Source organism: Anolis carolinensis, chromosome 1 (assembly GCF_035594765.1).
Source record: "Anolis carolinensis isolate JA03-04 chromosome 1, rAnoCar3.1.pri, whole genome shotgun sequence".
Lineage (NCBI taxonomy): Eukaryota > Metazoa > Chordata > Lepidosauria > Squamata > Dactyloidae > Anolis > Anolis carolinensis.
In genome coordinates this window covers 95354478-95372413 of record NC_085841.1, presented here as the reverse complement: position 1 = coordinate 95372413, position 17936 = coordinate 95354478, and the positions used below count along the sequence as shown (strand labels likewise).

At 37.5% G+C, this 17936-nt stretch overlaps 1 protein-coding gene and 1 long non-coding RNA gene across 4 annotated transcripts in view; one reads left to right on the top strand and one right to left on the bottom strand.

The window, feature by feature from the left end:
- The window catches only part of slc35f1 (solute carrier family 35 member F1), a 291050-nt gene that overhangs the window by 240238 nt on the left and 32876 nt on the right, over positions 1-17936 (top strand). Inside the window, exons 4-7 of the mRNA XM_003215595.4 lie at positions 1454-1613; positions 2526-2682; positions 6461-6513; positions 10154-10308. Coding sequence (XP_003215643.2) covers positions 1454-1613; positions 2526-2682; positions 6461-6513; positions 10154-10308 — 525 coding nt within the window. The remainder of the gene's footprint in view (positions 1-1453; positions 1614-2525; positions 2683-6460; positions 6514-10153; positions 10309-17936) is intronic.
- LOC103280643 (uncharacterized) lies at positions 1464-15686 on the bottom strand. Of its 3 annotated transcripts, XR_507453.3 has the most exons (5): positions 15503-15686; positions 11434-11560; positions 5406-5497; positions 2618-2680; positions 1464-1588 (listed from the first exon to the last, which is right to left on the bottom strand). It is a non-coding gene; the product is annotated as an uncharacterized LOC103280643 (long non-coding RNA). The 3 variants fall into 3 exon arrangements; XR_010005756.1 differs by lacking the exon at positions 11434-11560; XR_010005753.1 differs by lacking the exons at positions 5406-5497; positions 11434-11560.

Here is a 17936-nt window from a genome sequence, read left to right as displayed (position 1 = left end):
TTCAATAATTTTCCTATACTCATTGATTAATGTGTTTTCTTTGCATTGTTTGATGTACTCATTCAAGACCTTTTGTATACTTTGGAAGTTTGTTTCACTTGTGATAATCCCAATGCTCCAACATCACATGGTAGACAGAACTAATCAATACGGCTTTGAGGTGTAGAGCACAGTTTGCTGTCATAATTTATAGAGTTTTCCTGCCTAGTTCTGCTTGGATCTCATCAATGATTTCAGCATTAGATCAGATAACTGGCATTGCATAGAAATTTATGACCTGAATTATATGACTACCATTAACGTTTTGATCCTGAAACGTCCAATACTCTTTTTATATACTCAGTAATAATCTCTTTCATTTTTAATGTTTAATATATTTCACTTCTAATAATAATTTTTAATTTCAGTTGTGATTAATACTTTTAATAATATGTCATTAAGGAATTTTCTTCTTTCTGATTAAAATTTTACTTCAATTTATAAACATTGTATGTATTTTATAAGGGGTTTATATATTTAAATCAATAAATAACTGTGTCCAAAATTGTCTACCTTTTGATGACCTGCCATGGCACTACTTTTTCATGGCAGTGGGACCGGGAGCTCCCATAAGGCAAGAAAGTATGGCGATGGTAGTAACATTGTTACTGGTAAGATCTCCAAGTCAGATTCCTGTTGGATAGCCAAACTAAATTTCTCAAAACCCCATTGAATATGCTACAAAACTATCAAATTCCATAGTGGACTGGTCCTTCCCTAGGTCAAGAGGAACCCTATCAGATGTTGGCTACCCTGGACATAGATATAAAGTAGGCAAGAGGGCCATATCATTCATTAGATAATCAGTGCAGGATACTGTTAAGCTAGAAGGCCACCAACAGCAGAAGAAATTGATGTCCACAGAAAATAAACGCTATTACAAAGTAAATCCATGAGATCAAACCACCAAAAAGAAATACCATTTGTAATGTTTTTGGATGTAACAATACAGTGATTATGTGATCAAAAATGGCATACTATTCATAATAAGGTTGCTATTGTTGTTAATGTCTAAATTACCTGGAAATGCCAGATAACTTATATATGCCCAAGAGACTATTTCCAACATGTGTGGTATTTCTAGAAATGTTCAATATGTCTACTCCAGTTTCTTTTTCTCCCCTGGTAACTGTGTGTCTACATGCATATGTATGTGCACATATACAGATGTGACCACATATAGAAAAACAAACATACAGAGACAGAAAAAGGGAGAGAGAGCTCTTATTTAAACATGTAGTTTAAATCATTGCTGTATATAAGCAAATAAATAGACACCAGTCACTTCCCAATATCTTTTTACATGCTTGTTGGAGTATGACAACGAGGAGTAACTCTATGGATGACATTAGTTTCTTGGTATGTAGCCTTCATTGAGGTTTTATTTACAGTTGTTCTTCTCTTTTTCTTGCAGCTCCTAGATTGTTTTGTCATTCCCGTTGTGATATTACTTTCTTGGTTCTTCCTGCTGATACGGTACAAGGCGGTACACTTCATTGGCATTGTGGTCTGCATTCTGGGCATGGGCTGTATGGCAGGAGCCGATGTCCTAGTTGGAAGACAACAAGGAGCAGGTAGGTGTTTGCATAATTTATTCCATTCAGGAGGAAATGTATCTAATTATTCTCCACTGATTACAAATGCACAAAGAATTTCCCTATTTGAAAGTAAAGGATTGGGAGAAAGTACTGTACAATCCCATATATGCTGAATCGTTTATCCACTTCTGATAAAATAGGTCTCTCAATGCATTTTCTAGGTTGTGCACTGCGACTCTGTGATATTCTTGGGCAGAATGTCCTTCATTTCAGTGGAGTTCTCTATTATCTCCTCTCCTGATTTTAGACCCTGAAAACATGTTTCAGATGGTTGAGAAAGCTTCTGAAACTGGATTTTGGAAGGTATATAAAGGAGGAGGAAGGCAATAAGATTCATTTGTAATTAGGCTACAGTTGCAGCCTGATGTTTGGTCTAGGCCAATAAGCATGCATGTTCATTTAAGCCAGGCTGGGCATCCTCCAGAGCCTAGAAAGCTGTGTTGCACTATTTTAGTCTCCTCTGGAGCTCCAGAGGGACCCATGACTCTCTGCAGCCATCATTTTGAGTGGCTAAAATGACATCACTTTAACTTTTGGTTGCTGCTTTGAGACATTGCTGATGGTGCTGTTTTGGGGTGCCACCCTTGACATTGCATTACCTTTTCTTCATCTTTGAGATTTTTTGAGCTGATATTTTAAGAAGATGACTGAGAACTCTGGGCAAATGATGGGAGTTCCAAAGGCTACATTGGAACCCCCTCAGAGGACCAAATATGTTCCACGAGGCATGTGACTCCTACTTTTTCCTTCTTACTAAATTTCCTTCAGAAGGAACACTGGAACAACACTTAGAATTTGATGACACTAATAATTCTCTGAACTATTGAGGAAAAATTTCTGATAAAATCATGATGTGCTTTTATATCTATATAATCCTTTTACCCCTAGGTGAAAATAAACTTATAGGTGATCTTCTAGTGTTAGGGGGAGCTACTCTGTATGGCATCTCCAATGTTTGTGAAGAGTACATCGTACGAAACCTGAGTCGGGTGGAGTTCCTAGGCATGATCGGTCTGTTTGGATCCTTTTTCAGTGGAATTCAGCTGTAAGTAAACAAAAAGCAACAGCATGCCATTATTGCTGCACAATCACCAGATTCAATGCTCACCTTTTCTCACTGTTTCATTAGAAATCCCCAAATAGCAATTATTTCTGCATGAACTTGAATGGCCTCTAGAAGGCATCTAGTGTTGCACCCCCATTGTTTCATCTCATCCTTTCACTACAAAATAGCTGATGACAGGGAAAAGGTTCCCCTTTCAGTTTTGCAGCTGTCGGAGAATTATTGAATAAATTGTCACCCAGTCTGAGAACCAAACAAGATGTCATTTCTTTCCATGTTTACCCATGAAGCTGGTGGCTTCCATGGGGTGGGTCCACTATAAAATAATTTCAGCACTTTGGATAACTCCTTAAAATTTGAACTAAAGCCCAGAGTGAGTTCACATCCCTATGGGAACCACTAACCAGCACTAAGTATACTTTCAGCAAACTACAATATAGCGTCATCCTTGTTGGACTGTACTATTTATGACTCCAGGAAGAACATAGAATTGAAGGCTCCCTCATGTTGAGGAAAAACTCCATCAGGAAATCAGTGTACCAGGGAGACAACTAGGTTATAGTGTTTAGGTCATTTCATCTTGCACAATTATACCATTATGATTCCAATTTAATTGCCATGGCTGGATCCTCTGGAATCAGGGGATTTGTAGATTGATCAGAGACACTAAAGTAGCGCTCTAGTTGAAATTTCAAGCTATCTTCCCTAACCTGCACATTCCAGGACACTTTTCACACAACACAATTATAGCATGATGATTCCGCTTTAACTGACCTGGTTCATCCTGTGGAATCCTGGCCTTTCGAATTTTTATGAGCAATTGAAATGTTTCAGCAAACGTGCTGTAGGGCCTCCCATCCAATTTTTAATTGTTTCCTTAACAATCTGTGCCCTGTGATAACTAAACATGTTCAGTCATCACTGGGTTATTTCCCCATTAAAGTTGTTTTCCTCTTAATGATTTGTTTTGTAATTTCTCCAAAACACAAGCTCCCACGGCTTTCTTATACCTTCCTTTTGAGTTTGCATTAAATGGCACAGTTTTTGCTGCATAAACATTGGCACTCACAGCATGAACATTGGAACATTAGACATTTTTATTTTGTTTTATTTATAGCAAGAGATTCAAGGCAGGGATGGGGCTACTGCCAGTATCCATATTTTTTAAATGTTGCATTTTTTACATTATCTCAGACTGTGAACAGGTTTCAGAACAGAATGTGGTGAGAAATAATTCGACTAGATCTTCTTAAGTAATCAAAATAGAGATATAGTGAATATATAATTTTAATTATACAATTATTTGTAAGTAATGCATTTTTAAAAGGTGTCCTTAATTTATTGTCATCATATCTGCCCTTTCCCTAATTGGGAAAGTTACTTTTTTGGACCCCAGGTCTTCAAATCAGTAAGGGATTGGTTATTTTTTATTTTTATTTTACAGCATTTATATTCCGCCCTTCTCACCCCAAAGGGGACTCAGGGCGGATCACATTACACATATAGGCAAACATTCAATGCCTTTTAACATAGAACAAAGACAAGACAAACATGGCTCCAAGCGGGCCTCGAACTCATGACCTCCTGGTCAGAGTGATTCATTGCAGTGATTCATTGCAGCTGCTCTCCAGCCTGCGCCACAGCCCAGGCTGTGTTGATAAGGAAAATTCTAGAAACTGCAGCCCAAAAGAAGTACCTTTTCAAGGCTGTGCTTGCAAGTGAAATGTATGGGCACTGATTGAGCTGCGAAAGCCTGAGTTTCCCCTGTACTCAGTTGGCAGTTGACTTGAGAATCAACATATAATTACGACTTGGAAAGTTGAACTGATAAGAGAATTTATAATTAAAGTTGTCACTGGATGATGTTGCTAAATTAGTTGCTGTTCCAATTCTCGTCTCTTCCAGGAGGGATTAGAATCAAATTGAATCTATTCAGGGTGCCGTCCTGAGACAATTCTACATGGTAATGACAGATTGGAAAACAAACATTTTTTGAAAGAAAATATCACAAAGACTAATATCAGAAAGATTAACTGTATTGGTAATCCAGAGAATTGCATTGCCTTTACCTTAATCTTCCCTCTTCTTTTAGTAGCTTTATCCTCACAATCAGGAAAAAATTATAATTCACTTGTTACTTGTGTATTGCTAATCTAATGCTTTGCACAAAAATATGAGATTATCCTATGTATATAAATATGTATGAGATGTCATAGCTGTTTGCCTCTTTTATCCTACTATCTGTAGGAAAACAAAATAAATTTTCCCTGCTGAGCAAAATTAGCCCAAAGAGGGTGAATTTCAGATCTTTCACAATACATCTGTCCTGAATGAATATGTGGAGGCCATGGCTGAGGATCCCACCCACAATATCTCATTGGCAGTGGTGTCCTTTGACTTCAAAGCATTTAGTGAAAAACTAAGCCATGACAACCACTTCCAGATATATGCAATTACAGAATTAGAAGAAATTACATTTTTGGATGGCAACTTCCAGAATCTTCTGACTAGCATGTCCATGGATTTTGCAGTTACAAGTCTCCTTACCCCAATGACACAGAAAGACTTACAAGACAGCACGAGTTCCCCTACAGGTCTGAGGCCCTGTATGTTTCATTTTAGGAATGAAACACAATTGGGGAACACACACCTTTACATTGCCAATTGCCATCCACCCAGTAATCCATTCATGGTTTTTCTCATACCTTACTCAGAATCTTGTTGCAATATTTCCACCCCATCTGCTTTAGATTGATTCTTTATATCATTCACACTCCTCCAGAGGACTTTTTTGTGCCTGAGTACAGGGTAGTAGAATACATTTTAATATCATATCAGTACAAAAAGCCAGTAAATTCAACCTTTCTTTCCAAATAAATCCACTCCAAATTTCCCATTTTTCTCGCAGCAATTCTTGCAGCAGGATGAATAACGAATCACTGTAGGAATTCTGTTTTTTCTTATCATTCTTAGTAATAATGTTTCCTGGGGTCTAAAATTCTGAAAGGCTACAAGTTCCTCATCCATCCCTGTTACAAGAAATCAATAGGAATTACTTTTGAGAAACATATAGAATCAAAGTTTGTTGCGCACTGCAAAATGTTGATCTCAGGCTCCTTAGTCTTGATGCATCCTTATATTATGCTTGTTCCGTGGTGCTTATTTCTGTGTGACCCATTGCTGTTTACTTATGATTTGTTTGTATATTTGAAAGCGAGTATATTTCCTCTAAATACCTTTTCAGTATTTTAGTTGGAGAGCTGTCAAAGATATTAACACTCATAATAGATGGCAATATATTGTATAGAATTTTTATATAGTCAGCCCTTCATATTAGCAACCTTGATTTTTATGGATTTGATTATACACAAATTTGATTAAAACATTATCTCTAGGAATCTCTCAGTCCTCCAGTACAACTCTATAGTTAGCGTCCATGATGGAGGACCTAGAGATCCCTAGAGGGCCTTTTCTCTTCTGCAGGGGCCCTGTTTCCCTAACCCCATTGAATGTGGAGAGCTGATTTTACAGCTTTAGGCAGAAAACCTATTTGAATTAAATTGGTTCAAAATGTTAGTTACTCTTACTATACCGCCAGTCAGTTTTTGAACACATAAAACTAATGTTGATTTAAAAGCATTTAGTCTATGAAGAAGTTTTCCATGTCTGCAGTTAAAGTCCCTTACTGTAAACAGGTAACTGAAAATCATTTGAGTTCCCATCATCAAAGCTTATCTTATCTTTTTCTTCCCACCTGCAGTGCCATAATGGAACATAAGGAGTTATTAAAGGTTCCTTGGGATTGGCAAATTGGTAAGAGCTCAAACTATTTCATGAATAGCTATTATTGGATGAAGAAATAATATTTGGGATGAGTCTTAATATTGTTGGATGTGTAACCTCTTTGCATAACAAGACTGAATTATAACTTGTAATTGGATGTTCACAGGTGTTCTATCTGGGCCTAGCAAACTTACCTGGGGTCTTTTTACATCACACTATAATGCTGTAATCCCACATTAATTGCCACAGCAACATTGTTTAGGAACCTGGATTTTGCAGTTTAGGGAGGGGCATTTAAAATTCTCAGCCAAAGGATTCTTGTGCCTCACTAAAGTGTAAATGCACTATAGTTGTGTAGTGTTAAAGGAGGTCATGATTTGCACTAAGGATAGAAAGCTTATTTGTACATACAGTAGAGTCTCGCTTATCCAACCTTCGCTTATCCAATGTTCTGCATTATCCAATGCAATCTGCTTCCCACGCGGATCCACAGCAGTTTCTCTAGGCAGCAAGGCCTGAACTTTTTACTGATTTAACTTCTGACAAAGTTGTTACTGCAAGTTCATTTCATGCTATTCTATCTTTATTTGTTGTCAATTTGTTAGTAGCTAATGTTTTTATAGTCAATGTTTTCAACACATTGCAATGTTTTGGTGCTAAATTCATAAATACAGTAATTACTACATAATGTTACCATATATTGAACTGCTTTTTCTGTTGATTTGTTGTAAAACATGATGTTTTGGTGCTTAATTTGTAAAATCTTAATGTAATTTGACGTTTAATAGGCTTTTCCTTAATCCCTTCTTATTATCCAATATTTTTGCTTATCCAGTGTTCTGCCAGCCCATTTAAGTTGGATAAGTGAGACTCTACTGAAGTTGAAAAAAATATATTAGCCAAGGGTTAGGAAACTCTGATTAGAGGAATCCTGAACTGAAGAGAATCTTCAGTATTCAGAACGTATCATGTGCAAAATTCACATGTAGTTGTTTTGCACACACAAAAACCCACCAGCATTTTCTGTGCAGAAAGCTGCATTTTCTGCACACAGATTAATATTTCTGTTTTGTAATATTCAATCCTGCATGGATCATGCTCTTTTCTGTCTATAAAATGCTGTGATTGAGGATTTATTCTTCATAAGTTTCAATCATGATTGATCAGCATTTCTTCTTGTTGTGTGTCTTTAATTCATTTCTGATTTTTGGCAGCCCTAAGGTGAGCCCATCATGCTAAGAGAGTGTGACTTGCCAAGTAGATTTGTCATGGTGGAGGATTTTCTGTATTGAAATATTGTTTTATGTGCAGAAAATACTGTTTTCTTTACAAAGCCGCCATAGTAATTGCTGTCATGCATCCTCATGAAAGAAGGGTTTATTTACTTTATTCTCATAAGAACGGCTGGCCCACAGGAGCAAGGAAAGACAAATTCTCTAACTTTGTCCTTTGGAACACTTTTCCAAAGCCTTAAACTGTATGGACTTCAAAACTATTTCATTTTTTCTCTCTCCTGTATGCTATTTAGTTACTGGAGATATTACACACCAGTCCATTTGAATGAATGAATGTTAATCAATAAAAAAGACTCTGAAGATGCATACTTGTAGGGTTTCTTCATATGCATTCCATGATTTCATAGCCTAAGTTTCATGGACTTAAAATAGAAAGCCATGACTCTGTAAGAGAGGGGCAGGCAAGATAATTTCTTTTGTTATTAAACAATATTGAGCAAATATTAAAAAGATGTCTGTGTTCTCTATAAATATTATCAATAGGATGTCTTTAATAAAGATGGCATTGTATCTTTGTGATAGCGGGATAAACTAAGAATAAATTATGATAACTGGATAACATGAAATTATAAGCTGAACACAAAATGGCTCTTGTAACGAGAAGCTAGATAACTTGTTGATAATGCATCAACAACTCCCTCTTAACCTACTTTCTGAATGCACATCAGCAAGTCAAAGAAACACACCTGAGTCAATTAGTGACAAAGAGAATCCTTAAGCAATACAGTTATAATAAGCTACACATAAGACCCCTTTGCTCCCCTTGGGCTTTTTCTCTTTGTTTCTTCTAATTATTCCAAAACCTTAATAGACTTGTGCACATCTGCTGTAAGGTTGTGCCTCAAGAAATATTAGGAGTTTTACAATTCAGCTCCAAAGCTAAAAAAATCAATATGAAGCACAGTTGCTCTCTTTCTTCAAGCAGTGAAGAGGTTTAAGGGCCTTCTGGGATTTAGTCTCCTTTTTAGTGAGATGGAGAAAATGATGTTTTGTGGTATAAATTTACAAATGTGTAGGTTAAGCTGACAGCGCCAGCAGGTCAGGCTTCTCAGACCAAAACCCTCCAGCTTCAACAAGCCCAAAGGGACTAATAGCAAGACACCTTTCTTCCATATACCCTTCTTCTTTTGCACAAAGCATGCCCTTCATCAAACACATACAGCTGAGCTTGGAAAAAATATTTTGTGGGCTGCACTTTCTAGAATCACCTAGTAAGCAAGTTAAGTGAATATACTGACTGGAGGAGTATCAGATGTGGAGTCAGTGGTGCAATGTGTTAAATCCTTGTGCCTGCAGGACTGCTGACTGACAGGTTGATGGTTCAAATGCGGGGAGAGCAGGTGAGTTCCCTCTGTTAGCTCCAGCTCCCCAGGCGGGGACGTGAGAGAGGCCTCTTACAAGATGGTAAAACATCAAACATCTGGGCGTACCCTGGGCAATGTCCTTGCAGACGTCCAATTCTCTCGCACCGGAAGCTACTTGCAGTTTCTCAAGTTGCTCATGACACACACAAAAAGACTTGTAGCTTTAAGAGTAACAGTTAGAGTGGACTTGGGCCCCTTCTACACTGTCCTGTAAAATCCAGATTATTTGCTTTGCAGTGGATTATATGGCAGTATAGACTAATATAATCCAGTTCAAAGCAGCTAATGTGGGTTTTATATGGCAGTGTAGAGGGGCCTTGACCAGTCTTATTATTAATGCAACCAAATGTGGGGCTTCACACCTTAATACGGCAATTCAATCCAAGATCAAAAATCATCTTGGCCCCTTCTACACTGCCAAATAAAATCCACATTATCTGCCTTGAACTGATGATATGGCAGTGTAGACTCATGTAATCCTGCTCAAAGCAGATAATACGGATTATCTGCTTCAATGGTCTGGATTATATGGCAGTGTAGAAGGGACTCTAGTTGCATCACTCTGGCACCTTCTATACTGCCATATAATCAAAATTATCAAGCATGGTTTGAATGTTGTACTAAGAATCAGATTCAAATTTCTCCTCATTCATGGAAATCCACTCAGTGATCTTGGCCAAGTCACACTCTCTTGACCTTAGAGGAAGGCAAGTACAAATACTCACTGGGTTCTTCCACACAGCTATATAACCCAGAATATCAAGGCAGACAATCCCACAATGTCTGCTTTGGACTGGGTTATCTGTGTCCACACTGCCATATATTCCAGTTCAAAGCAGATAATATGGGATTTTATTCAGCTGTGTGGAAGGGACCTCTGAACAAATTATGCCAAGAAAAACTTTCAATAGATTCACCATGAATTTTGATTGTCTCAGATGCTTATAGTTGAAAAATGAAAACACTACTAACAGGCTTTTTTCTTGTTGTTTCTGAATCTTCTTCTTCCAGGTTTGCTATACGTTGGCTTTAGCGCCTGCATGTTTGGTCTCTACAGCTTCATGCCTGTGGTCATTAAGAAAACGAGTGCTACAGCGGTCAATCTCTCCCTGCTTACAGCAGACTTGTACAGCCTTTTCTGTGGATTTTTTCTCTTCCACTATAAGGTAAGCAGAGCAGACTTTGTACCTGAATAATTGATTACTCTCTCACAAAGACACCGTTAATGCAGAAAAATCAATAGAGGGAAGACAATAACATCTCTGCCTTGCTTTCTCTCCAGCACGTATATGCATAGCACTGTGGGGAAGTGCACTAGTCCATCATAGGCAGCAGTCATTCCTGGCCTCTAATGTCCCTTTTGGAGCTGTGTACAATGCTTTCTAGCTGTCACTGTGAGTTGTGACCATGAGATGCAAGTTTCTTAAGAGAGAGCGTGATAACCCCTCCATGACCTCAAAGCATCTACAATGAAATGAGAATAAAAATTGGGCCTATGCCAAATCGTCAACAGTTTCAGTTTTCAAGTTTAAAATGATTATTATTTTCTTATTATTTTAATATTATTATATTTATTTGTACCCCGCTTTATCTCCCAAAGGAGACTCAAAGTGGCTTAACATAAAAGCATTAGCATACAATGTAAAATATACAAATATGCAAACATTAAAACAGAATTAAATATACACAGTATTAAAAATCACAGTTAAAATCAATTAAAACATAATTCAAAGTTAAAAACCACAGCTATTCAAACACAGCTGGTAATTGAGGTTGGGGTGTTGTTGTTTATATCCCACTTCATTCTCTTATGAGCTGACTCAAAAATGGCTCATAACACAAAAAACAAAACAAACTTTTATCAAGCATAATAATAATAATAATAATAATAATAATAATAATAATACATTTATTTGTATCCGCAACCATCTCCCCGGGGGCAGTTGGGGTAGCTCACAAATGCACTCAATGGTGCAACATGCACAAAATACAAGTACATAGCAATAATGAAATGAATACATGTAGTTTGTTTTCTTTCTCTTTCCTGAATTTATCATTTCCTGAGTTTTATTGAGAAAAAAATAATTTCATTTTAAACATTGTGGTGTATACTACTGTTCATATAATAGAGCATTTTAATCATATTTATACATTTTTCCCAAATTCCCTCTGAATTCATCTCCTCCCACTTAAAGTGATTTTAAAAGTATTTAAAGCTGAGTTCCCTCACTCCCCCCCCCCAAAAAAAGACTTGTTAAGTGCATTATTATATGTCGTCCCACTCATCATACCATATATAAGATCTCTCTGTCTTGCAGAAGAAAGAAGGAGTGCTTGACCTGATGAAAAATGGCAGACAATTTCTCTCTCTCCAAATGATTCAAATAGTGGTTATGTCTCCCAAAGTCCTTCACATATCTGAAAGTGTCAAAGGCAAAGCAGTAAAAGACCAAAAATTAGCCAAAATCAAAACAACAAGTGATTTGATATCCCTTTTGGTTGTGTCAGGTACATCATTATGGCTCACCAGCAGGATGCAGGAATTAAAATTTGGCCAAGTCCATCCACAGTTGCCCACTTCTGCTCTAACCAATCATAAATCCTAATTCCATACATCTAACCAATCATGAACCCAAAGAAGGCCACACCCAAGTCCCTCCTTCTCCCCTAAGTCCCACTCTCTGGTCCCTACCAGGGAAAGAAATCCCAATTGCAATGTCCCATCAATGATTGGAAATGCCAGCAGATATTCCCTACATTGTCCTACAAGGAACAAATAAAGTCGCACACTAAGCAACCTCTTCCACTAACTAGCTAAGTCTTGAGGTCAGCACAACACCGGATCCAAGAAGCAATGGCTGAATGCATTTCACTTAACTCTCTCATCCGCCTTGAGCTATTCAAACAAATCCTTCAACTCTTTGGAGTATCATCTTGTCCCATTTTTTAAAATCCTGTAAGGGTATAGCCCAACATTTCCAGTCATTTTGGTTTATTCTGTAAACGATAAAAAAAAAACCCAAAAGACAAAATAGGCTTAATCATTCATTGCACTCTGTTTGGAGTAGACACTCTTTAAAATTTTAATACTCCTTTCTCTGATTAAAGAGCTGAAGTAACCGACTTCATTAAATATAGTAAATATATTCCAGTGAAGAAGTAAACAGCACAAATAAGAATTGCTGTCCAAAACTAGAGTAATATCTTCAAGATATATGTTATGTATACTTAGAACATAAAAGCTTTTACGTGCCTACAAAAAATTATGGTTACAAGAAATGAAAGGCCTGGGTGGGAAAAGACTTCTATAGTGCCATCACTATTGTTACGGTTTTCCTGATATAGTGTTGCACAACAATTGAGTTGTAATGTTTCGTAAATTTCATCATTAATGTACTCATGGTTACTTTATAGCAATTAAGTTATTCCAAGCTGGAGAAGAATGTAAAGCTTTGAGAAGCTCACTATCTCTTTGACCCAAACAAGTCAAATCCCCTGTATTTGTTAACCATACCCACATCCATTGACCTTGTTGATAATTTTAGTCAAATGCTCTTAAGGTAAGGTGAAGGTTTCCCCTGACATTAAGTCTAGCCATGTCCGACTCTGGGGGTTGGTGCTCATCTCAATTTCTAAGCCAAAGAGCCGGCGTTGTCCGTAGACACCTCCAAAGTCATGTGGCCGGCATGACTGCTTGGACTACTGTTACCTTCCTGCTGGAGCAGTACCTATCGGCCTACTCACATTTGCATGTTTTCGAACTGCTAGGTTGGCAGAAGCTGAGGCTAACAGCAGGAGCTCATCCCACTCCCCAGATTCAAACTGCTGACAGCAGCTCAGCGGTTTAACCCACTGCACCACCGGGGGCTTCTAAATGCTCTTAAAGTCCACCTTAAAATGCTCTTAAAGTCCACCTTAAAAACCGGGTGACTGTTCCAAATGAAAAAGTTCTGTGGTGCTGGCAGAAGGGGGGGTGGGTCTCAAGGATGATGCACACAGCCCCTGCCCTGGTCAGTGAGAAGTGATGAAGGGTTGCAATAGATCACTGGTGGGAGTTGGCTGGACCTGTCATCCTCCAGCGTCCTGTTCACCAGCTTTCACATGGCACAGCTGCCTGGCTTTTAAGGGTCAAATTGGGAGAGAAGGGGTAATATCATAGTTATGTGTCCCATGCAGAATCACAACCACGATAGACAGCTAACCAGATTTAGTTTTGTCACCTTCAGTTTTGACAAGATCTCTAATGTACAAGATTTTGATAAGCAGCAGATGAAACTCCTTCTCTGGCATGCTTGTGTTTGTCTGGAAGGGTGGGGAAGCTGCATATTGTTCTTATTATTATTTTATTCATTTATGTTCCTCCTTTTGCACAATACTGGGCCTCACAGTCACTTACAAAAAATAAAACACACAGACACACATGTAAACACATCAATAAAATGTATTAAAGTTATTTTCAAAGCACTCCAAAAATTCCAGACTAAAGATGTAGTAATTGTGTGTGTCGAAAGCCATGATTTTCAAACTAAGTTTTTACAACTTGGTTTTCAGATACTGCAGTTAAATATTATTAGAAACCATGATTAAACATGCCTAGGTTGTTGCTGCTAACCAATGCTTGGCAGTTATTGTTTTTATTAGTTATTGATTACAGATCCATGGGTATGACATTTGCAAGTAAACAAATAGTACATCTACTGGATAGTCTATAATCTTCTCTAATTTGAATTCAGCTTCATGCTAATTGAGTTTGTAATTCTGTATACTGTATTAAGTCCTGCAATGTTTTGTTACCCCTGGCATTTTTTTGACATGAGGAAGGCAACCTTTTAAAGTATCGCCAATCCCTTTAAGTAGAGAACATTACTTTTAAATAGCATCTATTAATTATCCTGCTAAGGTCTGTTTACTCTGCGTGTTTTCCACCTGTTCCTGTTTCCGGCCTACCTGCACCCTTTCTCTGTTGCACTAATCCCTTTTGTTTTATAGCCAATTGACCAATTGGCAAAAGCCTCTCATCAGTGGAAAATAAATGGCTTCATGCTAAATTAGAATCATCCGAGCATCTTAATACCTCTTGCAGAACATAATTTTACAATGCTTTCAAGTAACTGCTGTGATTCCCCCTCTGGTGCTGCTACTTTTATCATTTGACAGCTTTATTGCACCTAAAGTCATAAATCTCTGGAAATCAAAAGGAAATGCAGGAAACTGGTTTTATTGGGCTTTTAGAGCTTTGGAAACAAAATTAAAAAGGGGAAAGGTGGGTTTTTTAAAATGTTTTGTTGGGATCTCATTTTCCTGCATCAGAAGGTTGTTTGATCTTGAAATCCATGTAGGACTAAGTTTCCGTTGTTCTGCCCCACAGAGGCTGAAATCATAGTCTACATTGATTCAGAGTTGGAAGCTGGTAATAAATAAGAAATATGGGGCTGTGACTCACAATAGCTTGAATGAACTATTTAAAATGTGGGGTTAATTTCCATATATGTGTGTGTGTGTGTGTGTGTGTGTGTGCATGTGTAGTTTTTTATTCAAGAAACAGAAAATGTAATAGAAAAAACAAGCACATTTTTGTATTATGGAATACTAAAACTATACAACTACATCCTACCCATTACTACTAACTAAAAACCTACAACTTACACACAATACAAACATATTCACAAGGTAAACAAACAAGAAAACAATTCTACAAACCTCACAATCATTATCTGATTTTTTCATCCCTCTGTTATTCTAACCCCTTTAAACGATATTATATAACCACCTTTCCCCTTACTCATAAATCCTACAATTGACAACAGCTCCCAACATTGTTGTGAAAGGTAATAAACAAGTCTCAATCTGTCTTAAGGTTGGTCAATGATTTCTCTCTCATCAATTTGAAAAAGTGGGGTTGATTTTTTTTCCTTTTTCATTTAAATGCAGTTATTTGCAGTTTTCACTTTGAAATAGACTTTGAGAACAAATTGCATTCCCCTTATTTTATCAAATACACAGTTGCCAACTGCAAGTCTTATGTATCCCTGATGATTTCATCAGTAAGAATTGATCCTGAAACTTGCTTCCAATAACGAGAAGTGATTATCAATCTTCTCTCCATAAAGCAATATTAGTAGAAAGTTCAGCATTTGCCCTAAATATTTACTGAACCACATAGCCATCATGTGTCAAGAGCAAAAGAGAAAGAAAAGAGAAAATAGATTAGCTTGCTTTACGAGCTCATCCTGGCATACTGCAAAAATATAAATCTATAATTTTGCCACCAAATGAAAATCCTAAGAAAAGTTAAAATGAGATGCTTTCAGTTAGTCACTAGAAAATTCAAAATATTTTGTTTGCCAATGCTAAGCTTACCTGACCTGGTTGTTTCAATTCAAATTTGCATATTGATTGCTTTGGATAAAATGTTTTCTTAAACATTGTTAACTGCTGTTCGATCTTGTGATATAGGAAAATGTCCCAGGTGTTTCCATTTTATTTCTGCCTCTCATACCACAGTTTCCATTAAAGAAGCAAAGCCCACCAATACATCTATGTATACACCATTGAGTGCATCTACCATGTAGAACTAATGCAGTTTGACGCCGCTTTAAATGCCATGGCTCAATACTATGGGATCCAGGGAGTTGTAGTTTTACAGAGTCCTTAGCCTTCTCTGCCAAAGAGTGATGGTGCCTCACCAAACTAGAAATCCCACGATTCCACAGCATGGCAGTTAAAGCAGTGTCAAACTGCATGGATTCTGCAGTGTACAGTAAATGCATGTATTAACCAAGGTATACCATTAATTACCATGCTTCGGAGAAAAAACCTTGAAATTCTGGCAATGTAGGCAGTTCAAATAAACAATTTCTGTCTTTTGGGGCAGAAATAGGCTACATGCTCTTTTCAGAAGCCCAAACTCTTTTTCCTTCTCTGAATCAGGAGAACCATATAGGGTATTCACTATTTCTTTCTGAGAATGAGGGTAGAACAGAGGGAACTGCAAAAATGTAATTCTTCCTATAAGATTGGAGTGCATAGAAATACTTTGTTGCTGAAACGAGGCTACAGCTGTTTGAAAAGACCAGGGTGGGCATATCAGCTTCCATTCTCAAATGACCTTTCACATCTCAGTTTATAATTCACTCATTATTCAGAATATTGTCACATCCTATTTGACTGGTCTCCTTTTTCTGTCTAACTAAAATGGCAATGTCTCATGACTGCAGTCTACTGGGCTGCTTCAGTTCAAGGATCAAATAACTGCAAACCCTTCCAGTCCCAGCCTCCACTCTCTCCCTTAAACAGGAGAAGGGAAAGGACTTGGGGAACAGAAGAGAAAAACGCAAAAGGGATCCGTGGTGGAGAAGGAAATAGGATACAAAAAAGCTCTGTCTCGAATTCACAGTGGGGTAAATTAAGGACAAGTGTTTTACCTATTTCTCATTGACTCCAGCAAAGCCTGGAATATTACCTTTGTGAGCGGTAGGTTTCGGAATCCCTTTGACAACATAGTTTCTGGCATCTTGGCTGCAGGATTCTGGGAATTCTAGTTCGGGAGATTTATTTCCTGAATATGCATTACATTTTTGTTGCTCCAGTGCCTTGCCGGTTTCCATGCAAGCAAAATAAATTGCATTTTTCATCAAACAGATTTAGTAGTTGTTTTCCTCTGTGTTAATGTTAATTTAGTCTTCTTATAGTCTTATGTGATCCATTTGTGAGCCATATGCTGAATTTTGGTTATTATATAGAAATTACGTTCCCACTAGATTGTGTGATCAGTTTAGTTCCGATTCTCTGCTAACAAAGCCTTGTATACTGGGTGTGCTCTGGGCCAGAAGGTCTGATCACAAAATATTATGCTATTAACTGGTAAGCCAACTGCAACAAACTATATTCTATACTGGCAATCTCTCTTGTTATGTTTTATCTGATTTTTAACTATGTTTTGAAAAACAGTATTGTGATAATTTGAAAAATTTGGATAGAATGTCTGGATTGGGAAAAATACAGATTCTAATTTAAAGCAAGGTGATAACATTCTTGGAAGTGCACAGATGGATGAAATAAAAAGACGTCTATATGTTATAGCACCATAAATGTTTCAGAGCTGAACATAGAAGATTACTAGCAATGGTGTTAGATTTTTAAAAAGTAAATTGCACAAGGTTAAATCTGGATTGGGACCCTGGAGTGGTAGGGGCTTTGCCTTCCCTTTAGTGTTGCTGCATCTCCCTTAGGGTTGCCAGGTGTGCCCAAGGCATCTTGGACCCCAACTCTGGGAGAAAGACTGAAATAAAGTCAAGAAATAAATAACATTTTTTTATAAATAACAAGAAAACAAGGTTTATGTTGTCAACAGGGAGGGGGGTGGGGTGAGTGTGGGGGAGGGAGAAGGGAATTGAAAAGGAAAATGTAACTATGATTATGTATTATAAAATAATGATTAATAAAAATTCTCTCTGGGGAGGGGAAAAAAAGAAATAAATAACATTGTCATTGCTGTTATTATCATGGATCTCTTATTGAGTACTGGAAGGCCTTTATGTATATTGAACAAGATGCCAAAAAGCCAGTATTTGAGGGTTATGGGTATTTTGAGAAAATACTGAGTCATGTTGTCCACCAGTCCCAACCATAATTTCTGCATAAGAGGAAGAGGCTTTCCTTACTTCCTTTTGGGGACCTGGTGACACCATCAGTTTGGCTAACAGGGCAGGTTAAAATAGCAGGCCAGGTTCAATTGCTTTCTCCTTTTCACTGCTGAGAGGGGATTGGATTGGTATGATCAGAATGCATTCCA